At 39.4% G+C, this 24,074-nt stretch overlaps 1 protein-coding gene across 1 annotated transcript in view; it reads left to right on the forward strand.

Annotated features, from left to right (window-relative positions):
• The first annotated feature begins 1,218 nt into the window (after positions 1-1,218).
• THSD4 (thrombospondin type 1 domain containing 4) overlaps positions 1,219-24,074 on the forward strand; it is a 97,939-nt gene continuing 75,083 nt past the window's right edge. The window contains exon 1 of the mRNA XM_017827545.1: positions 1,219-1,290. Within this exon, the coding sequence (XP_017683034.1) occupies positions 1,219-1,290 (72 nt within the window). The remainder of the gene's footprint in view (positions 1,291-24,074) is intronic.

Raw genomic sequence — 24,074 nt, forward strand, 5'->3', positions numbered from 1 at the left:
AAAGAATGGTTGGTAAAGCCAGTTTAAAAATAGCCTGAAGGGTCTGACATATTCAGCTGTGTATACAAAGCTTACCAAATTACAGAAAGAAGTGTAATATATAGTAATGGTGTGCTTCTCAATTTCACCAACATTTTTACTTCCCGCCTCCTAAAGTGTTGAGATATTTTAAAGTACCTGTATTCTGAGTTCATGTGGTTTACTGTTTGACATATGAGACCAGGTTATTCCTGGGTCATATTTTTGAGATTTCCCCTGGAACCATAAGGATAAGAAGTATGTATTTACATGAAAGATGAGAATATAGTGCATTTTCTTGACTTCAGGAGCTGGAACTTTAAGAAAGGCTTGCAATTCTGCTTGCTTGGTCAAACCAGGTTATTTGATGAGTTGAATTGTTATAAATCAAAATTTCCTTTATTCAGCTATAATATGAAAAAGAAAGAGAGGTTATATCCATATCCTGCTCCAGGATTATCCTGAAGGATGGGGGTCCATTCCAGGAAGCAGTTGTGACATTCCTGAGAGCGAATGGGCACTTGGGTCCCCCTTGCCCTTACCCTGGGGCCAGGAGTGAGAGCTCGAGGTTCTGCCCGAGCCCCTGGCAGGATCAGGCCATTGGGATTGCAGGATTGTGCTGATGTGGGGCTGACTGAAACCATAGGCTGCTTCCTGCTTAGATTCTAAGTTATGATTTATGTGTTACAAACTCCTTCCATAAAAGGAGGTGCTGTACCTTTAAGTAGCACATGCCGTCTAACCATCAACAGGCATCTCTTGCAAGCAGCGTTAGCCTGTTTCTCCAATCATGCCTGCCTAAGTCAATAACGCTTTGCCAAACCTCCTCGTGCATTAAAGGTTACCGTTTAGCTTGTTCCATGAATCACAGCAGATGCATTACTTGGCAGTGACCATTTCTGTCCCTCCCCTTCTTCGCTTCCTACTGCCTGCAGCCCCCCAGCTCCGAGCTGGCCGAGCCCCCTCCCCCAGCAGGGAGAAGTCATTACATGAAGAGATCAACTTACCAGTTGTCTTCAGAGCAGTGGCTGAGAGCAAAGCTCCTGGTCGGACCGTGAGTGCGAGAGCAAGGGGGAGAGGGAGAAAGACTCGTACCTACGAGAGCTGAGGGCTGTGATACTGAGACACAAGTGCATCTGCTTGCTGTTAGTACTTGGCAGAGGGTTCTCTCCTCCAGGGTAGCTCTAACTTTGGGTAATAATGTTTGTCAGCTACCTGATACTAACGTTGCTCTGCTTTCAAACAGCAGTGTTAGCAAGACCTGGGGGTGAGGTAAGCAAAGTATAATGTCTTGTCAAAAATTGTCTTGTCAGAGTTGCGTTTTCTTCATATCTATTAAGATGGACCGTGAATGATTTTTATGCTGTTAGACAGTTTTAGAATTGCCTTGTTTGCTTCGTGTGTAAAAAAGCTGTTGTTTTGTTTGGGTTTGGTTTGGGGGATTTGTGTTTGCTTTTTTGCTGTTGGTTTGGGTTTGTTGTTTTTTCGTGGGTTTTTCTGCAAAAGTCCATAGGTACTAAAGGAGAGCAGTTTGCAAGTTAACTTCTCTCGACAGTTCGCTTTCTGTGAGAGATGACTAATTTGTGAATTTTTCTTTACTAATATACAGAGAAATATGATACTCAGCAGCAGTAGATGGTAGTGTTTTGTTCATATTTTCTGCAAAAAAATGTGCACTATTGAAAAAGTTTTTACACAGGCTATATTTTGGGGATGTGGGCATGTGAAAACTTCAGGCTTCATAATTAACATTCTCTTTGTGCAAATACATGTAATGTTTAGTATGTGTCAGGGCAGAAAAAGCTTGATTTTTTTAAAAAATGCATATCATATCATTAAAGAGGGACTTTATGCATTCCTTCTATTCCTAATTCCTCAGTCTTGAACAGTGGAATAGAACAGCTCTTGCTATGCTTTGAAAAGTTGCTACTTGATTTACGAAGAGACGTTTTCTAGACTTTTGTCCTCATCAGAGCAGTTTGTCATCAAGTTCTTATTTCATACCAAAGCAGAAATTTTCAGCTGGTCATTTGCCATTTAGGAAATAATTCAGCAAGCACAGTACCATTAGATAAAAAATATTCCAACTAATGAAATTGTTAGCAGAAACCACGTTTGTTACTCATTCTGGCTCGCTCTGACTGAAATGCGATGTGTAGCTGTGCATTTTAAGGGAATCGTTGGCTAGTTTTGTTCCATAAATATGCCTTCCTTAAGTAAATCTTCTGCAAACAGTGTTTCTGGTTTAGAGCCTTGTCTTTTGTTAGCCCTATCATAACTTTATGGTAGCCTAATGAAGTCCAGAGCCATTACTTTCTCTGGTAAAAGAAAGTGGAAGTGAACTGGAAAAAACCACCTTGTCCAACAGTGTGTGGTTGACACTCTGTAGCTCATACGTCTAGATAGAAACTTTATTTTGCTTTCAGGGTGGTTTAATAAGAGAAGCTGTAATGGTTTTGATTCAAGAAAATGACTCAGTGAAATCTTGAGCTGCCTTTGATCTAGTGAAAGCAGGGAAAAGTTTTCAGCAGAGTCTCAACAAATTTAAGTGGTTTGATGATCAGAACAACTGAAAGCTGATCGTTGCCCTCTAGTTGTCACAGGAGTTTTTAACTTCCTGGTTGATTGTTACCGAGCACAGAAAATGATAGATGGACTCACCTTGTCCAGGCTGAGGGACCTTAAAATCTGTGGTGGCTCATATGGAAAATATTTCTGTCACCACTGCAGGCACATGTGGTCTTCAGAGATCCATATAAAGAACAAATCTAGAGCAGCAGCAGTGTTGCCTGCCAATTACCCTCGTTAGCAAGTAAAATAAAAGCAATGCTGTGTTCTTACCTGGAAATGAATTTCTGCTGTAAAAGTGCAGTGTGGAATGTTTTAGCACTGTGATCCATATGCCAAGTACTTTAAACTGTACTACTGTTCTGAGCTTTTCAGCTAATACAGCGAACAGAGTATGAAAAATGGCCTGTTACTTTATCAATGAATCTTAGGTTGTAGGTTTTAGTGTAGGTAGTGAGAAATTTTCTCCTTTATTATGTTCATATGGCTAATTTTGAAAATTCCATAATAAAAAATATACTGCATCTACTGTTATTAATATAATATTTCTTTGTCCTGTATTGTAAGAGACCACCCGATAATCTTGTGCACTTCCCTGCTCCAGCTGCAGAACCTTGGCTACATAAATATTATTTCTCTAGGAAATTACTCAGTAAAGATTTTTCCCCTGGTTGACAGTGAATTGAAGACACAGAATATAAGGGAGAAGCCATTTTTTAAAGGAACCTGTACTGTAGTTTGTGCTCTTCTGAACCGTTTTGTATGCTTCTCTGAATATTTTAATTGATTTATAGGTATGTATTTTTAAAAGTTCTGCTCATAAAAGTGTCAGATTTTGATAGATTATAAAGTCAATGGGAAGCTGCTTTACTTGCCAATTTGTTTTGTCTGTATTTTAATGCTGCGGAACTTTGACTGTTCAAGGAACAGAAAATTACAAAAATCCAAGTGTTACTTCTTTCCCTTATAAATCTTAAGGCACCCCTAACACTTGTTCTGATGTGTGTATGATTATGTTCTGCTTTTCATTTGTTGTTGATTTAAGGCATGGCTTGGCATGAAGTCAGTGAGACTGCATTGCATCACTTTTCCATCCAGGAGGGAAGGGAGGTTGCACAGCTTTGCAACTTGCACCCTGTTTGTAGTGGCCAAGCCCAAAGTTTTTTTGTGTGTGCTTCTTAGGAAATGAGCAGGTTGAACTCCTGGGCTCAAAACAATACTTAATCAAGGTTTCCACCTTCCCATGTCTTTAATCTGGTGGTTTGGAATCATCTCTAGCATGAAAATCGTTGGTTTTACTGGATATGTTGGGCTTAAGAAATCTTTGAGCAACTCCTGAGGAGTAGACCATCCCCATACTTTCAAGTATTCCAAAGCCTATCATTATTCTTCACTCACAAGCAGGTAGCCTTTTAAATAGTTTTCTCAGTATACTTGATAGATATTTGTATTTGAGAAGAGAATTTCACGTTCCTTGAGATTTTCATTGTTTCAGCTGAATTCTCCCATTTCAGTAGCTTCCTTAATCTCATACAAACTGACCATCAATCAGTACCATGAGCCCTGCCTGGCTCAGGACAGGTGTCAGTGAAGCTGAGCAAATTTACTCAAGTCACCAGCCTGGCCTTCTCAGCAATAAAGCAAAACCAAATTGTGCCATTCTGAGTTTTGTTTGAATTGTTTTCTATTGGCATTTAAAAAAAATCAGTCTAGCTTACAAAACGTGTGGACAAAGGGAACTAAGTCTCACGTATAACTTACATGTTGATTCGATCTGTATTTTAGTGTGACAAGTAATCATCTGACTAATCATAAAAATACACGATCTGTGACTTAGCATAGAACTTTCAACATGGATAAGTGAATAGAACAGCTTTGTAAGATCTAAATCTAATTATTTTCAGTTCTTGAGTAGTATTTGCTCAGGTAACAGGATGTTTTGCTGCAGTTAAGCTGTTTATAGAAGCAAAAGTTTTATTTAAATACGTGGATACTCTTTAGAGTATCTGATAGTGTTCAGCTTTCTTCATAAAGTAGTTCAACATGAAGTGTAGAAGATACTAAACAAAGTCCTTGAGAGTTGTTTTAATATATTTTTTATTATAAATAAATTTCACAGATGTGAAGTGTTTCTCTTTGGAATTTGGGCATAAGGAGGGTGAAAGTATCACATTCTACCTGCTAAATGTGTAAAGGGAGTCTGAGCAACTTGTGGTGCTCCAGACACTGCTGGGTCTCATTGGTGGCTTATGGGCCAACACATGGAACAGTTGTTCTCCACCGTGTCCCAGGCTGCCAGAGCAGGAATAAACAGACAGGACCCCATTGCCATGAGCTCCCATTCATTTCCACCTCCACAGGAGGCAGCTTGTGCATGGGAACCAGAGAGCCAAAGTGAACTTGTCGACACCTTAAAAGGTCACTCAGTTCTGAACAGGTTCAGGTGTCACAATCCCAACTACACAAATGCAGCCCATTGTGAGAAACACCTCAGTGTTGGTGCCAGCATTGGGACTGACTTCCACGTGGTGCAGTGTGAGTGGAGCTTTCCCTTGCTGATCTCAGAAACAGACTGCTGAAGCAAGAGTTAAAAATCACAGAAGGCCCAAACACGTTGAGGTCATGGCCCTTTTGACACTGTCTCTTGGCTGACTTTTTTCTTGTCAAGGACTGACTCTTTGTTGTGACTTGTTGCAGTGAAATTTCTGACCTTTCTCAGCAGAACCTTTTGGTGTTGTCTGGTCAGACCTGATGCACGTGTGGCCACTGCTGTGTGTCCTTGTGCAGAGGTGGAGGAGAAGCTCCTGAGAGGTCACACATGCTTGGGTAACACAGTTTCATGCACTTCTTTGGAAGGGCAGCATGGAGAATGAGCCTGGGAGTGCTTGTGCTACATGGCTATTGATGGTCTTCATTTATTGCATCAACTTTCCCTTCCCAGTCACATTGGCACGGCCCTAATTACTGTTGCATCTGTGGATTTTGTCATCTTCAGGTTTTTAATCCTTATGCTAGCCCTGGGAGGTAGAAGAGTGCTATTACACAGCTGTTACTTATAAATTCCAGGGCCACAGAGGTAAAATACAGTTTAGAAGCTCAAAACGGGTATCAGTGACTTTTATAGAGGCTTGACAAATCAGCCTAGCACATAACTGGTTTTGTATCTGAGAACCTGTGTCTGGGCAGGAGATGAACCAGTTCACCTGTGCCTGCTCAGTCACCAGGCTGCAGTTTAGCTGATGCTGCTCCTTCAGTTATGGGCAGGGAGCACATGATGCAGCCCAATAAAACAAACATTTCCATCTCTGACTTTCACTGGGCCAGCATATAAGAAAACATAATTTCTCCCACTGACATAGTGACAAAAGTAATTTCTCATCTCTGTACCTGAGTATTCCCATCTGTAGGCCAACGTTAATAGGGTTTCCATCGAATCTCCTGAGAAATTGATGTCACCTTGACTATTATTTTGCCATAAAACATCACCCTTCACCCTTCTGTTTATGAAGCATGAGAATGTTTGAGAACCCTTGTGGACTGGTAACTAAGGAGGGATTGAACCATTTATTTGTTTAGCACACATAAAAGAAAGTTATTTGGATTTTCTTTAAAATTACTCTGTTCTGAGTTAGAAAAAACAGATGGTAATTTACATATGGCAGTAACTGCTGACATCACCAGTAAAACATCTGAAAGTGAGACATACCATAGTTGAAAAATAATCCTGTCAAGTAAATATCCACAGCCCTGGTCAAATTATAAGAATATGCTCTGTATTGCTGTGAGTACTACAGTACACGTTTATTTGACCCCTGACATTCCTGCCTCACTCTTCTTGGCTTTATTGTCTGTCTCAACTGCAGTATTAATAATACAACCCTGTTTTGCTTTAAGAACTCTGATGTAAATTTAGTGTAGTAGGACATTCAGCTTAAAGTTAATTACATTCTAGCAAAATGCCTCAAAGTGTGTTCTTTCACCCTTTGTGGTGGGGTGGAATAAATATTCTTCCAGTTTTATTCTCAAGATTTCTCTGTGCCATTTAGTTCTTCCTATATGGTGTATCTGTGCCTGTTCTCGAGGGAAAGACAGGACTGAAATCCCAGCAGAGTGACCAAAGGCTGGGAGGACACTTCTTAATAGCTCTCAGATCGTTAGCCTGGATCCAAAGCCTTTTGGCTTTGGGCTCTGGTTCAGGCTGTGCTGAGCTTCTTGTTCCGTGCCATAAACATCTAAAAGACAGACTGAGGGCTGCAGGAATTCCCACAGTAATTACAGCATCATGCTCAGTCCCACCATAGTTAAGCTAAATTCATTAAGTCATTACCAAATCAGAGGTTACGTGCGATGGATGAGCTAATTTTTTTCTGGAAAGCTGTTCTAGAAACTTGTTGGATTACTTATTAGATAGACTTGTGTTTAAATAAATGTACCATGAATTTTGTACCTGGAAATACTGTTTTCCCTAGAAACTAACAGTTTACAAAATACTTTCTTGATTGTATTTCATTATCAGTATCCGTTCTTTTGATTTGCTCTATGGTTTTTTTCCATCTTTGCTTTTTGAAGTAATAATTCTCTTAAAATTGAGTTCTAATGAAGGTATTTTTATCACTGTAATGTAAATGCTTTTTCTTCTGGCGCAGTGAGTTTAACTTGAATTTCTTAGGATTTTAATATTTGTTCCAAACATGCTGAGCATATAAACGGAGCGATGAATTTAGAAGGCAGGTAGTTTATATTAGGATGTATTGAAAGGTATTAACAAACAACAGAAAAGGGGTGAATAAAGATCTAGTAAGTAAAATAAGTCCCTGTGATTATTTTTTAAATCATAACTGTCATTGTATAAATAGGTCTTTCTTCTAAAGACTTCTTTGGTTGTCCTATCTCTTTATGGCAATGTTATAAAGCTCTGAATTTTTAAGTGCTCTGATGTATAATAGGGCGCAGGAATGTGTTCCAAGACTCATAAAATCTTTAATTAAAAGAATGGAAATTCTTGTAAACTCCTGGTGGTTGCCTTTAAGTAATATCACTTCTTAAAACACTTCCCGCTCCCCCGGTCTGTGAGATTATCTTTCATTTTGTGTTCAGCACTGTTACATTCTGTCTCTGGGTGATGGACACATTTCAGGGAAACAAGTTGATTATTAATTCCCCAGCCTCTCTGGAAGGGAGACCTGGCACACAAAAGAGACTGTGCTAAGTAACCAAACAAATGCTTTGCTGGTAAAAGTCAAAATATCATTTTGCTCCCAGGTTCCCTGCAGGTAACTCTGCTGGAGATGGAACCCAGCAGTGCTCACCGAGCTGCTGCTCAGAGCCTGGGAGTCCAGAGTTGGGGGCAATTATTCAGTCAGCAGGAACAGAAAGCAGATTTTGCCTGCATGGTTGAAGGACAGTGGATAGAAGAGGACTGTGTATGTCACACACATCCCTGTCCTTACTTGATCTGTGCTTTCTTCGTCGTTCCTTCGGTACCACTCGCTGTTCGTGGCAGCCAAAAGGACAGCAGGCATCAAACATCAGTCCCTGGGGTGTTAGGACCCAAGGGCACCAACCCAGCAATTATGTCCCTGACAGCAGCTACATTGCTTCTCTTTAAAGACCCTTTTAAATGAGACACATGAAAGTGGAGCATGAGAGAGTATTAAATTAAAGCTTTGCCTGTGTATGTCATTGCCTGAAGCTGTTGAGCTGTTTCTTCATGGGTTACAGGTATTATTTTCCCAGCATGTGGGCTGGGAGGAAGGTTTTATCAAGAGACAGAAGTTTTTGACAAATTTCCACTCCCGCCTACTTGGCAGTCACAGGAGAATGAGGTGAATTAGGAGTCAATAAATTCATCTTTCCAACCATAACTGCTTTTTGACTGAAGCAAAACATTTGCTTCCATTTTTCCTGAAATTCCTTCCCAAAATGGCATAGTGCTGGGAATAAATCCTTTAAAATTTTTGACTTCAGAGAAAAATCCCTTTGTTGTTAAAATTTTTAATCAAAAATTTAAAAGGTTTTTTAGAACTGTTTTTTAAAAAGATACTAACTACTGGGTAAGTCATCACAGGTAAATGATAACGTAGCAGTAGGAAGCTTGGTAGCTTAATACAAAATTACCTCCTTGCTCCTTGGAAGTTGCAGTTGTAGGAGCAATGGTAAAAGCAGATGGAAATGCTGCATTTTGATCCCAAACAGGGAATAGATTTACCATAAGAAATCACCCCCTCTGAGGAAAGATTTCCTTCTCTTAATGTACTAATTTCACTATACATTTGAAACAAGCTCAAGGTAACTGCTGCAGAGACAACAAAGCCACATTTGATAGCAGTGCATGGAGGGTGTATTAACATCTGACAGCAGGTCTGAAACACGTGCTGGACTCTTGCTTGTAAGTACTTGAAAAGTGAGATTTATTTAGTGCTCCAACAAGCAGGTGATAGTGAAGTATTCTAGCCAGGGGCACCAACTGTTCTGATGTTTTACCTATGAGCCTGTATCCTTTAGAAAAGCACAAGGACACAGAATAACTGTATAAATTGCTTTTCTTATTTCCTTGTTAAGGGGAAAATTCTTGCTTAAATGGCAGAATTATCTTATTTGAGCCAATCTGTTCAACTGAAGACAGTTTTGTTAAATATTTGCTTGTATGTTTTGAGAGTGAGAAACTCAGGAACAGATTTTCTTGGTGCTGTGGAGGAACTAGGAGAGAATAAGTGAAAGGTGCATGGTAGTCCCATGCCACTGAGGAGAGAACACACATACCCTGCTCATGACATGAGGTGATTACAGTAGCATCTGCTCTGTGACTGCATCTCATCCTTTTGAAAATTCAGGTACTCAGGTGGTTGTCTAGTATTTCAAAAGGTCAGCTATTCAGTGTTCTCCTGCTGATGCCTGGGAGAGCACACACGGAACGCTCGTGAGGTGTGACGTTCATGGAGGTGATGGGATGGCACTGGGATGAGCAGTGCAGTACCAAAGAAATCAGTGATTAGGAATGATCAACATAACAAACATGAACAAAGCTAAACCAAAGCAAAATGATAAGTAACTCCAACCATTTCTTACTTCCACTACCGTTCTAATAGTGGAAGTAAGAAAATATCCAATGCATCCAGGTGTCACAGTGGCTCCCAGGGATTAGCTCCAGGAAGATCATGTCAGCAGAGGTTGGGTTGTGTCCTGCCTTTTCTTTCTGAATGATCACCACTTTTGATTTTTAGATGAGAGTGAGAAATACAAGAAGTGACGACTAATGTTGTGATGCTTTACTTGTAATCATAGAAATGAGTTTCTAACCATGTAAAAAATGGCTAATAGCTAAGTAAAACCATGCTTCAGATTCAAGTAAAGGTAAAAAGCCAAAATAACTCGTTCAGAAGAAATTAGAGAGATTAGTAGTCTCCTTTTTAGGGGTACTACCTTCCCTTCACGTAGCTGTGTCAATACTGAGAGGCTTTAAAGGAACCTTCATCTCAGTGAGAATTGGGCCAGAAATCTATCAAGTACAGTTCTGTCTCCTTTTTGTTCTCACTTCCAACAAACTACCTGAATATCACAGTATTTTAAAGGTGATAATAAATGTTATTTCTTAAATGTGGGCTTTTTGTGTCCATCAGTGTTGCTTTAGCAGTGGACACACCGAGGCATTAGGCACATTTCACTTTTGTCATTCTCACTGCAGTCGATTCTGCTTGTAAGAAACGAGCCAGCTGATTCTTTTATGAATTTCCCAAAAGCAATCTTAGGCAAGAAGAATCAGTAAATATCTGTTTACAAGACAAGATATGGTGTACTGAAAAAGTAGAAGTTACTTGAAAAAAATCTAGTAGATTTTTCTATGTTGTCAGAAGTCGGTATTGATGCACAGAAGTCCATTAGTCCTGGAAGGAGTGGCAGTTGGTGCAGCTCCAGCTGTATATGCAGCCATTCATTTTAGGAATTGATTGAGAGCAGATGAGATCAAAAGTTAACATCTGCAGCTGTCTCTAGCTGCTAAATAAGCTTTAAGAACCTGGTGAAGCCGTATTTTAGTGAAGGATAAACACTTCAGAACTTGCAAGTCCAAATTTCGGGTCTTGCAGGACCTGAAATAGGTTCTCACTCGAGTTTTAGCTCTGGGTTCTTCTCTCTGTTGAAGGGAAAGCTGGGAATACCCAGCAATCAAGTTAAAATTTGCAGAACTTCACATCTCCCTAAGAAGTTAGTTCTTGGATAACAAACTGATGTTGCTAAAAAATGCTAATACTTCTGCTTCAAGTCAGAAGGAAATTTCTGCATCATAAACAGTTTGGCAGAATTTTAGAGAGTAAGAAGTGAATGCTGTTGCTTAAAACATTGTTTGCTTTAAGAGGATTTGGCCAAGGGAGGTAAGGAAATGACCTGAAAAAAAATCAGCCTTGTGCAAACTATTGGAGACTTCATTAGGGAGACATTGCAGGGAAGCAGAAGTGGAGGATCAGCACTGGGAATGTCAAGGTGAAGTCTTGGCTCGGATGAAGATGATGAAAGCCAAATGGTCACTGATTTAAAAGTGTCATAAATAGGGTTTTGATCTCAGCAACTGAGGATTTAGGAAAGATGTCATTAGCCAAATCCTGCTGCCTTGATTAGATGCAAGTTTTCCTATGTGCATTATACAACCCTGTGCAATGGCTGAGTTGTAAGTGCATTGGTTCAGAGGATCTGGAAATGAACGTGGTATCCTGCAACAAAAGGAATGAAAAAACCATCTGGTGTGGGGCATTTCTAAAAATAGTAAAAGCTGACTAAACTCTGTGCAAACCATTTTAAATTTTAGAACGTCAGTGCTAAAATGAAGCAGAAATGCTGTTCCTTTTTCATTCAGAAAAGTCCTGTAGCCTAGTAAGGTTCTGATTTTTGTGCATTTATTTATTAAAATCTAATTTTAAAACACTGTCAAAAGGTGGGGAGTGGTGGATGGTCTGTGTGTAATTCAAGGAGTGCCCAGACATGTGCCCTGTCCCAGTTAATCACTGACAGCTCTGCCTGGATAACAACCCTCTGCCAGTGCATAGAAGGCTCAAACAATGCTTCAGTCTGGATGTTTGGTGACACCAGTCTCAGGGAATGTTAGGTTGTAAGCTGGATGCATATTTAATTACTAATATTGCATGGGGGGGGTATTTCAGCCTTATTGTTCCTCTTTTTTTCAGATAGTAAATGTTCTTACGTGATCAAACTGCTCTGTGTGCCATTGTTGATGATTTGGATGTTTTTCCATCCAATGTCCATCCTGTATGTGATGGAGTCTTTGTATGTGGCTTCAGGAGGCTTACACAGGTGAGCTCTCAGGCCAAGTCAAAGACTAAAAGCAGTATTTTCCAGTTGTGAGTAAATATGTGATTATGTTCTAGCACTTTGTGGCATTACAACCATTATTACGGGATTATCCCTGTTTTCCTTTTTTTTCAGTGTTTCTTGGTCTTTTGGTTTTTATCTGTCTTAAGTACAGAGGGTGTTTATGTTTCATGGAAAAGATTGTGTCAGTATTGGGATCATCCTCCTGGTAGTCCTCCTGTTTGGTGATCACAGCAGTTACAGTAACTAGTGAAAATTATGAATTCCAACTTTTCAACTTTTTAAAAATATTTTTTTCAAAATTCTTGATCTCTGATTAAAAATGAACCGATATACCACTTCAGTTTTGGTAGCCCTTAAAAAGAGACATGCCCTGGTCAAAATAGCTCTTGGACAGGTTCAACCCTTCAGCTGTGAGAGGAGTTCCCCTGACCCAGTGCACTTGTTTCTTGCTCAGGTAGGACCAGAGTGAGCATTACTCTTGGAATTTGGTGGGAATTTCTCCACAGAGCAATGGAACCATGTTTCCAGCCGTGGCAAGACCACGGCATTACTGGCAGCTGAAGAAAAGTAGGGGATGAAATTATTTCTGTGAGACTTGCATGATTGTAAAAGGTTGTTTCTAAGTTCTTATGCAACATCTTGAGACTGGGCTGTTGTGGTAAATGACATCTGCAGACATGTGAGGTTTGTGAAAGACTAATTGGGTCAAGAGTTCCCTCTGGGGCAGCTATTGGGAAGTACCATTTTTTGCAATCGATGAGTAGTGCTGAGATTAATAATGGAGACATTGCTAAAACAGACTTCGTAGTGATGGTTAAAAATTAAGTCCTTGCATCTGTTCTTTCTGGTTAAAAAACCCTCCTCTTTTCTTCCTCAAAGCTTTAAAAAGTCTCAGAGCTATTCATATTTTTATGCTCAAGAGAAAGACTATTTAATCAAATTCAGTAGTTCAGTATGAAAAATATCAGAAGCTGACCAAGTTTTAACTGAAGAAAAATTAATGAATTTTGTTGCTTGATAGTTATTTATTGATTGACTGAGTCTCTGGTAGAAGCAACTCTGCTTGTGCATACAGGAATCAAGGTTCTTCAGTTAATTGATCCTCAGTCACTGGTGATTTCTGATGTTTATTAATGAAAGCCTAGCCCAAAAAAGAAGATAAAGAAGATGTATCTTTTTTAGTAAATCTGTCTAACAGCATTGGCATCACCTTAGTAAAGTGTCACTTTTATGAAATTACTTCTTTTATACTGAGAAATTTAATGACATTTCTGATTACATTTTAATGACATAATTTTTATAATGACATTTGCCATTATTTGCTTTCTGTCTATGAGAATATTAAGCCTTTGTCTCAGAGATCAGGTGATGTCTAATTAGCACTTTTAATATTCACTCACTGAATTCTGAAACTTACAGATATGAAGAGGTAGTTAATTTTTCATTCAATCTGAAATAATTGTCTGATAATTACAGAGCTCTGCGAGGCCATTGCTTGGATGCTTCAGAGGATTGCAGTGATGCTTATCAATGTATTAATATGTACATGCAGTCATTTAATCTCCCTGTGGTCTCTCTTTTTTTTCATCAGAACATACCATTTTAAAATTAATTCCTAAATCAGACAAAAAAAAAGGTGTTTTTTTGCTCATTCTTCTGCAAACTTGTTATTGACAAAGTGTCCTTGGTGTGCCATTGGTATTTATTGTGTCCCTGAGACAAGTGAACACGAGCTACTAATTTTAATTCTATTTTATAGCATCTTCTGGATAGAAAATGCAGTGTAATATTGCTTCTCATTAAAGTATAGACCATTTTTAGTGGCTTGCAGCCCTGGTGTGTATTTGTGCAGGCTGCATAAATCCCAAACTGCAGACCACAGGTTGTGAAGTCACATCCACAGCTGCACCTGAGCAGATGCATGAATGGATTGCTGTAACATTGGGTGCCTGGCTTTTCTTGGCTTTGGGGTTTATTTTTCTGTTTTTTTCATTTAACCTCTGGAATGGTTTCTACTAGGGATTTGTTGAACTTCTTCAGATAAAATGCAAACTGTGGAAACCTTATCATTTTGGTCAGGAATCAAACTAAATTTCATGTCCTTGAAGCTCTAAAAAATGTAACTAAATTTTTGTCCTGGTAATTTTCACTTTAAAGTATTTTTGTTGTTTTGTCAATAGACAAAAAAGAACCAAAACAAAAACAAAAACCACAAAACAAAAACAAACAAAAAAAAACAACCAGAAGCTTTAATAGTCACACTGGAATATAGGATTAGAATTGTCAGTGTGGGTAAGGATGTCCCAACTTTTGTTGCAAGTTACCTTATCTTATGATCTTTTTTCTAAACCTGACAATTTCCATCTTTCTTCCTTTTCTTCCTCCCCCGTCCTTGAATGTTCTGAGATAAGTAGTTAAATTTAGAAATATGCCTTTTGTTTGGAAATGAACCTACAAAACTTGGATAGTCTGAATATTTGATGATTTCCCAGAAAATACGTAAGATTGTGAAGTTCTACAATAGCAACTAAGAGTAAAGGCAACCTTCTTATGTTTTGGGAGGGCTTTTTTCTTATTTGGAATGTCATCAGGATTGGTTTGCCAGCTTTAGTTGCTTCCTATCAATACATTAATTTCTGTAGCTGCTTCAGTTTTGGTGGAGCAGGCTGACACCATAGGGATCCTTTTTTATCTAGTTAATCAGATATTTCAAACACAGCTTCTCTGATGTTCTGGCACTCAGAAGAGATAATTTCTGTATGGATGCTCTAACAGGGGTAAGATGGGTTTACACTGTCAGGTTTTTCTGATGGAGTGCCTGTAGGATCACTTTTTTCCACAGGGAAAGCTGTTATGTCATGACTTCCTGAAAGTTATTTCCATTTTCAAGTCCTCCATGCCACTCACTTCTGTAATGTTCTATTCACCTTTCCAAACTTATGTTCATCTGGGAATCCTGAGGTAAAATGAGGGAGTCCCAAGCCACAGGGCAGCATCAAAGTGTCCACAAATGGTCTTAAAAATTGCTGGTGTCACTAATCCCTTATTAGATATAATGAGGCCCTAAAATTTCTTTTTGAATTGCCTTCATTAACCTGAGTCCTGTGTAACTTGGAGAGGCAGATTTTAAATGTCTTTGTTAACATAGCAGGAGAGGTTATTAGAGGTTAATCCCTGAAGCATGACAGTTTTTTATGCAGCCATAAATTTATTTGTGTACGTTAAAAACACAAATGGTTTAAAGTTCAGCCCTCACAGTCTGTCTGGAGCTTAACTCAATGCACAATCATGGCAGCTTTCCAGGCAGTGGTTGTGCCAGGCTACAGAGTTGGTTTCCCTGTAGTGGTGAAGCTGAAACCATCTGACTCCACATACTTGAAGTCAGTTCACTGTTGAATTGGCAGCAGTTGCGGTCAGGCTTCAGTTATAAGAAAATGCTTTATTACTTCCAAGTTTCCCTTTCAGCAAAGAACACTTATAAGACCATAAAACTGTCTGTGTCTTTCTAAGATCTATCATGGCAGCCTGGTAGAACAGCATGTATTTTTCATTTTAATAGTGTTTTCCAGTTATGTAGAGGGTTTAAATAGTAATATTTATTTGTCCTCTGAATTGTTGCCTGTTGTTTTCCTCCGTCCCTTCTGACATGCACTGGTTGGTGTCAACAGTGTGGAGATTCCAGTTCCTCTGCTGGTTTTAAAACAGCAGGAGATGTAAGTGATGGGAATATCTGCTGCAGCACAGTTCAGCACTCCTGCCAAAAAGAAAGGGAGAAAAGTGCCACAGAGCTTTAAACCAACTCTCAGTGTGAAGTGGCACAAGGTGATACCTTCTTTACATCCTAATCTTGGAGTTAAATTCCACTCTCACTGCTCCTGTCTATGGTAACTGTGAATGCTAATCCATTTGCAGGACCCCTGGCTCTACAAATTCCCTATTTGCACTTGCCTTTGCTCACAGGTTTTTTTAGGCAATACAGCAGTGGCATCATAACAAACTGTCACACACGGCTTCCTTCCCAAATGGAACATCCGTGTGTTTGTCGACTTCTTTCAGATAAACCTCAGGGAGAGAACCCCTTCTGTTCGTGACTCGAAAATGTCAGGGGTGCAAAGAAGACAGGGTTGTACTTTTTTACTCAAAATAACTCTCTGTGTGAGGAAGATGAGAATCTGTGCTTGTATTACAGGTCTGAACTTCCTGGAAATACTGTTGCATCCATTTGCCCCCTTCCCCCCCCCCCCTTAAGTATAATTAATTTAGATTTTGATACAAGAATTTGATTTGGTTGGGAAAGCTGAAGTTCTTCCCTTTCTGCAAGTCATGAAGGACTGATAGTAGGAATAGCATGGGAAGTGAAGGCAATCAGGTGGTAGCCCTGTGGTTTTAGAGGGTGAGAATATTCACTGACTGATCAAGAGACAGGATTTTGGTGTAGGAAAGTCTTCCATTACTGGAACTTTTTGGTTTTCAGAGAGCAGGTCTGTGTAGTCTGTCCCCTGCAGCAAATCCCCCTGGTCTTCCACAGGCTCCTGTCGATGAAATCCAGCAACAACTTTTGTCTTATGGGATTGTCTCCCAAAATTCTCTTGAACCCTGATGGAAAGGGGCCTGCTGGGGAGGAACACAAGAATAAATTAAAAAAATAAAATTATTTTTTAGGGATTTGGACCTTAAAAGTTACGGAGAGATTTTTTGAAAAGTAATCTTGTTTCTGTATCAGGTGGAGTGAGGATGTTGGGACAACTGTGAGGATGTGATCCTGTGAGGATGATGGGACAACTAACATGTATAGCTCACCCTGTTTCCTCAGTTCAATAGAAAGGTTTAATCTTTCTTTTGAAATGTACTGAATGTGGGGAAAGTTGTTTTTAAAACTTTAGAGTTCTTTACATATTACTTCCTCAGATTTGAGATTGAATCAAGGATTTTCCCCCAGTTAACCAGCCAGTTAGTTTCCCTGAAGAGCCTGTGTAGAGAGTTGCAGCTTACATAAATCTTCTGAAAAATACTCTGTGTGGCTGATAAAGCAGTGAGAATGATTTGTCTTGGTTTCTTACAGGTGCAGAACAGAGAATACTGTTGAGAGAACTTAAGGTTTTAGATTATTTTGATAGGGGTATGTCATTCAGTCTTATCAAGGTCTTAAGCTCAAATTAAGCAAAAACGTTCAGTTAATATATTAAAAATTGAGTTTATGAAGGTTGGAAACATACTTATGAATCTGAACCTAAACTTAGAAGAAGCTAAAAAGAGGGGGAAGGAAAACATGCAGAAACAATTTAAAAATGAAGCATGATACTTAAAATGTAGTTCTCTGGGATGTGGAAGGGTGGCTTAAATGGGTTTAATCAAATGTATGCTTCATTGTAAAGCTTTTAATTGTTTCATTTCTGTTTGAATTAGTTTTTGCTCTTAACCCCCAATACTAATGGTGTTTAGGGCTGTCCCAGTCTGAGAACACAGACCAGATTCCCACAGAGGGTATGCACATGTCTGAGAGAAGATGTACTTACACAGGCAAGTGCAAGAGAGCTGAGATACCTTGAATGCCTGGAATGGACATGGCAGAGCAGTGACACTCTATAAAGTAACAAAGGGTTTTGTTTCTTATGAAGCATTTCTCTGAACCTAAATTCTCTAGTGGGGCTATGGGATGTACTGAAGAATGGGTTAGAACAGGACAGAGATAAAATGAGGTTTTGTGCAGAGCTTCCCATTCCTGAGATACACAGCTCCAAGCAGAGCTGCATGTTCAAGTAATCATTGCCTGCTTTTTTTAGAGAATTTTTTATTTTAGGTCCTAGGTTTATTTTTTTTTTCATGATTGCTGTAAGAAGTTGTGCTGAAAAGCTGTAACTGCACACAGAGTTGGTGTCATCCTGGTCACTTAACTCTGTCAGTGGTCATACAAGCCTTTCTTTATTCCTGTGCATTTATTCATACGTGTTCTACAAGATAAGTTAAGTAATACGGAATTGTTAGGATGCTCATTGGTATATAAGGGTGAGTTTAGATCAGATATAAGGAAGAAATTCTCCCCTCTGAGGGTGGTGAGGCTCTGGCAGACTCTGCCCAGAGAAGCTGTGGCTGCCCCATCCCTGGAAGTGTTCAAGGCTGGCTTGGAGCGACCTGGGATAGTGGAAGGTGTCCCTGCCCATGGCAGGGGTTGGAACGAGATGATCTTCAAGGTCCCCTCCAAACCAAGCCATTTTATGTTTTTGTGTTATAAAGTAATTTATGATTTTCGTGGCTGGAAACATGAGCTACTTACATGCAGCAATGACTTTCACTCCCATTCTGCTCAGCTTGCAGAGCCCTGCACGTTCCGAGCCAAAGCCAGCGGTTCTTACCCAGGCAAAACTCCCACTGACTTCACTGCCTGCAGCGGGAGTTCTGCCTAAGTAAAGACTGAAGGATTTGGATCACCAAACTTAGAACATAGAGTTTTCTATAACCTTGGGCTGAATTGCACATGAGACAGTGGGTGTTTGAAGGAAAAAGGAAATACACTTTTTTTTTTCTACAATAATTTCAGCCCTGTTAGTGCTGAAGTTAAAAGCATTCCTTTTGAGAAAGCCTGGCTTCTAAACTCTGCCAGTGTCTTGGGCTGGGGATGCTAAGAATTACATTTGGAATTCTTTGTACTGTACTGCCAAGTTTAAGAAGATACTCTTCAATGAATTAATGTATTAGTAGGGTTGGTGTTTTTGTCATGTGGTAACAGAATAGATGTTCTGTGAAATATAGCAGCGAGCTTGATTTTTCTTGCTTTAAGTTGAAAGCAAATACTGGCAAATATCTCATAAATGTAAAAGCCTTGAACCAAGTCCAGGAAACATCTGTTTACTTGTCCAATGCAATAAATATTTAAAAAGTCCATCTTAAAATTACCTACTGCTTACTACTTGTTTTAAAGGCTTCTCCAGTAAAATGCAGTTAAAACAGTTTTCCTCATCACAGTGTTCACTGCCCAGGTCAGCATACGCCCAGGTGAGTGTATAGATTTTACACAACAGTGCAAAATAAGTTTCAAATATAAGCAAATCAGAATATTAAGTGTGCCACACCCACATTTCCCCTGTGCCTGTGTCCAGGCAAAATGCAGGATATTTGAAGAAGCAAGCCTGGGGTAGTTACATAGCAAAAATGTAGCAGTAGCATCTTCCTAGTTACTGTACAATGGAATTGAGGAATTCACTCCTGAAGGGGATGTGAGGCCTGGAATTTTTCATGTGGATGTGGGTTTTGTGCTTTCCTGCTCGTAGAGGCCGGGTATGCCATAAATGTGGGCTGTTGAAATGTTCCTGTGGGCCAGGGTGGTGGTTGATGGGAATTGCACAGGCATGTTTGCTTTTCTAGGATCAGTTTATCTCCTCTCTTCGTTGGTGGTTAGATTAGGCACCACAGTAGCTCTAATCCGGGGTGTTCTGCATAGCACTGGAGAACATAAAGGAATGTGGAAACAGAAGGGGAAACGTTGATGAGACCTCGTGCTGAACCCTGGCATCCCAAAACCTGCCTCTGGATCTCAGGCCTGCGGTGGAGCTGTGGCAGAAGCTCGGAGGAAGGGAAGGCTGCCGGGGAGGTCTGGAGCCACACGGGACTGTGGGGAGGGGATGGAGGGGCTGGATCCTAAACCGTGATAGTTTATTCAGGCCTACAGGTTTCATAGTTCCTTTTAAACAGTGCACATCACCCAAACTCTTTGTTAACGTTAGGCAGGCTTTGAAGATTTTGTGTCAGAACTTCAAAGTGCTGCTAATTTTGCTCTAGGGTGGAAAGTAGAATATTTAGGCTCTTTTTTAATTCTAGTGTCAGGTTTCTAAAACTCTATGATATGACTTTTCTTTATACTGAGACTGTATGCACTGTATCCAGAATAACAGAAATCATTCCTTTGGAAACTAATCATCACATATGGACAGACTGACTTAAATCATGATTTCTTTGAATTCTAATCTGTGCATAGAGATTTTTAATAAATACATAGTAAGAAACATCATGTAGTGACTTTTTTACGGCTTCTTGTAAAATGGTGATTGCAATCTGCGATAAATTCTGCAGAAAGAAAATATTTTAAAAGTAATCTGATAAGTACATAATAGGCCAAACTCTGTGGTCTTTATAAAATTTCCTGGTCCTACATTTTACAAGTCTGTGCTCTTTGCATAAACTCCTTGAATTTCCTGGTCATTGATCCTGGTCAGTGTAGTGGAGGAGCAGGGAATTACTTTTCCTCCTGTCCCGTTAACTGTAGGCTTGAATATCTATTTGGTCTTATGCTGCAGAGCACACAGTGGTGGAAACTTCTGGCTCTGCTTCATGTACAGAGCACCGAGTAGTGGAAACTTCTGGCTCTGCTTCCTGTTAGTTTGCACTTGGGGTGGTTTGTTCAGCAGCGAGGTTGGATTGTGGAATCTTTGTTTCCAGCCCGCTCTCTGTGTAGTCTGACAGGTACAATGGTCCCTGTTACCACACAGCTCACCCACCTCACTTCCTGAGCAGGAGGGACACTGGCAAAAACTCCTCGGGACCGATCCTGCTCTGGGAATTTTAAGGCTGTCAGGCAGAATTTTCCAGTGAAGGAGAAGTACCTCACACTGTACCTGTCATTACTGGCAGCAGTGCTGTGCTTCATCAGCGTGAGATAACAAAGCTGTTTGAAGACATTTTAACAAAATGTTTAATGTAATTACCTCTATTAGTAATTATTGCATTATCTTTGAGCTGTCATTTTTCTATAACACACCGGTTGTTTGCAACCTGGATTGCAGAATAGTGAAATCTCACCTGAAATGCTTAATTATGTATCCATAAAGAATAAGGATACTTGGCCAAGCACAGTGCTCAGTCAATAGAAAGTCAAACATTTCTGCTTTTTGACAAAACTGGTGATATTTGGGAATGTGTGTTATTGTTCAGGAAGCAAAGATTAATACTCGGGGATGCTTCCAAGCAAAACAAATAAGATGTGCAGTCATCTCCAAATTGAAAGGACAGGTCTTGGAAAACTATTCTGTTAATCTACAGCCTTAAAATGAGGACTCTGACATAGTCCTGACAGAATTCAGCAGTATGAGATAACACATTTTGAACTGAGCAGTAGGTGGAACAAGGGTAGGTGATATGCTTTGTATTCTCATACTTTGGCACGACTGAAGCAGGGATTGATTTAATGTCAGAATAATTTACTTAAGGATGTAAATGCGTTCTAATTCTTAATTTAATTATTTTAAATTTTAATTATTTTAGCTCCTGGTGTAGATGGTTCAGTTGCTTGCATTTGCTTACACTTACAGATTGAGAAAAGGGGGTGAAAGAACCAGTCTGGCATTAAGAAATAGTCTGTACTTAAAGTCACCATGTGTCTACCATATATTTAGTGATTTTCTCTAAAAATTAAAATTACACTTGTAGTTGGTGTTATCATATAGTCTCTTTCAAGTTGACAGTTTTAAACCATTACCATCTTTTACCAGTGCCAGGAAAACTGTTTCCTCTAAATGGTTTGGTTTAGAACTGATGGCTGGCTTGATAGTAATAGTGGATTTTCAACTTCATCAAAGATAAGGAAAAGTTCTAGAATTCTAGAAAGAAGCATTCCAAATTTATCTGACAGATCAGAGGTCTTCTAGGGGTAAAATTTACAAGAAAACCTGACTTGCTGTGGAGCTTACCCTGCACATCTCTGGAAATTAAGGTGACAAAACTATACAGTGTATTCATTATGTTCCTCAGTTTTACTGTAATGAACAGTGTCCTCTGTTAGCAACACAGGCCATTTTTTTTAAACTCTTGCTTGGCTGTTTCTTATGGAACTTGTATATGTTTTCACCCATAACAGTCTTAACATTTTTGGTACAATTCTCTACACAGACTTCTGGGTCAGTTTTGAAGGTGTCGGTCATTCAGAGTTATGATTTATCTTTGGGAAAATATTATGAAGACACTCTGTCTTGTTGGCTTTTGGAATATTTCAAGAAACTCTTGTAAGATTTTTTTTTATGTGTGTTCTCCAGACATAACTTTAATCTAATTAATGAAAAATGATTCAAAATTTTCCATAGGGAAAGAATGACTTGTCCACCATCCACTGGCACCAGAATGGGAGCTAGTCTGTGCAGTTTACTTGCTTGTTAGATTTTCTCGTATCCTCTGCTAATCTATTACTAATCTTTCAGTTGATCTCTTTACCTTAAAACTGATTTTCCTCAGCCAGCACTGATGTCTTTGCAATCTCTTATAATTTCACAGCCAGTCTGTCATCACTAAAACCACAATATGGTAGTATTATGTAACATACTTTTCCTCCCTTTATTCTGTTTAAGTAGTTTCCCACCTATTTATTTTATTAAAACAACATTATACTATCATACAACATTGTACTGTTCCAGCTCTGGAGTTTCATCTGAGCTAAACTATCAGGCAAGTTTTTCATGTGTTTTATTTAATTTGCTAATGATATGGACATTAAATGTAGATGGAAGCAACACAAATGCAGTCTGGAATGTTCATGTGGAAATATATTTATTGTCATTGAATCCATTGCCTGTATAACTTGACTGCAGACACACACTGGGTAATAACAAAGCTTTGATTAGAATAGTGGTTTTCAGCAAATTCACATCTTGTTGACAGCAATTTATAGAACCCTTCAGGTATTTTGGCATAAGTAGATATTGCACATTTTGATAGTGCTCCCTGATTATTTTAAGGACTAGGGAGTGTGTTTTCCAGTGCCTTCCCTGTTCCAAGGTTATGTAAAACTGCTCAGAACCCATTTGGATGGGCTGTTCTGATTGGCCGACTCTTGAAAAAGTGAAGACCCAGATTGTGTGGGATTGTACTTTGTAAAGTTTTCAGAAGCATTAGTTGCATTTTAGTACTTTTCTTTATAGGCACCTCGCTGACTTAGGTCAATCTTAGGACTCATGAAGGAGTTGGACTTCGTTTTCTGATTGACTTCCAGTTGATTTCTGAGGACACACTTTGCTTTCTTCATATAACGGTGCAGGTTTATTGATGAATTCATTTCCCCCTTTTTTATTCCTTTGTGCTTCTATTTAGTTCATCTCGAGTTTGTTATGGGCATTTGAATATTGCCCACATTTTTTTAAATGACCAGCCTCACGTGTCGTTGCCTTTTTGAGTGGCTGCTGCTTTGTGTACATGGATTTGTTTGCTGTGAGATCCAGCTGGTGAACAGCGCACAGGGTTATTTGGGAATGGTTTTGCTTGTACACTGTGCATGATGATCACATGCTCAGAGAAAATTTGGTTCCCTCCACTTCCTTTTGCAGAGAACTGCTGGGAAACCCTGCCTGCTCTGGTTCCTCTGTGGTTAGAGGGCTCTGCTCCACGGCCTGGGATGGAGCTGTGCTTCTGGAGTATTTACATAGGGGTGAATGCACAAAACACATGCTCACAGGAGTGCTGCCAAATTTGATCAGGATATTGATTCAGTATAACAGCAAATACAGCTGCCAGAATTCTGTGCTCTGGACTATTTTATGAATTTGTTCCAGGTGGAAATTCACCTCTCTTCCTTCTCTCCTTCCTTGGATAGGAAACCAAACAGCATGTTCGCTTGGCTGGCTCTTCCCTTGCCTGCCATTGGTATTTTGTTGGCTGTTTTCATATAGCTTTTGGCTCTTTCTCTAATTGGAAAAACCTAAGTTTGCCAGAGGTTTTATTGACACTGTACTGCCTGCATTTGCAGTTACTTGTTTTGTACTACTTTGTGTTAGGGAAAAGTTTATTTTGCTTTTTTTGTGTGTGTGTTCGAAGTGAGTCTGGACATATTGCAGGATTGGAATGAGGAAATTATTCAGGTGTGGGTTTTTGCTGCAGTTGTATGAATTCATGTGAGTGGATCCTATAGTTAGTCTCATTTTTATGAGAATAATGATTAAGTTATTTATGAAGTATCAGTCTGAGATACCATGTGGCATCTATTTGGGCAAGATAATTACGTTTCTAAGCCCTTAAATGTAGATGTCAGCATATTCTTGTGGGATGTTATATAGTTACTGTTGCTGCTATACACCTATAAACACTTATATGACACTTTTCATTTAATTTCTGCTTATTTGTAGCATGCTCTTAAGTTATAGCTCAGTCCTGAAGACCTCATTGAGGGCTTTATTCAGAGTAAGATCCCC

The sequence above is a fragment of the Lepidothrix coronata genome, unplaced genomic scaffold, assembly GCF_001604755.1.
Source record: "Lepidothrix coronata isolate B3197 unplaced genomic scaffold, Lepidothrix_coronata-1.0 Scaffold140, whole genome shotgun sequence".
Lineage (NCBI taxonomy): Eukaryota > Metazoa > Chordata > Aves > Passeriformes > Pipridae > Lepidothrix > Lepidothrix coronata.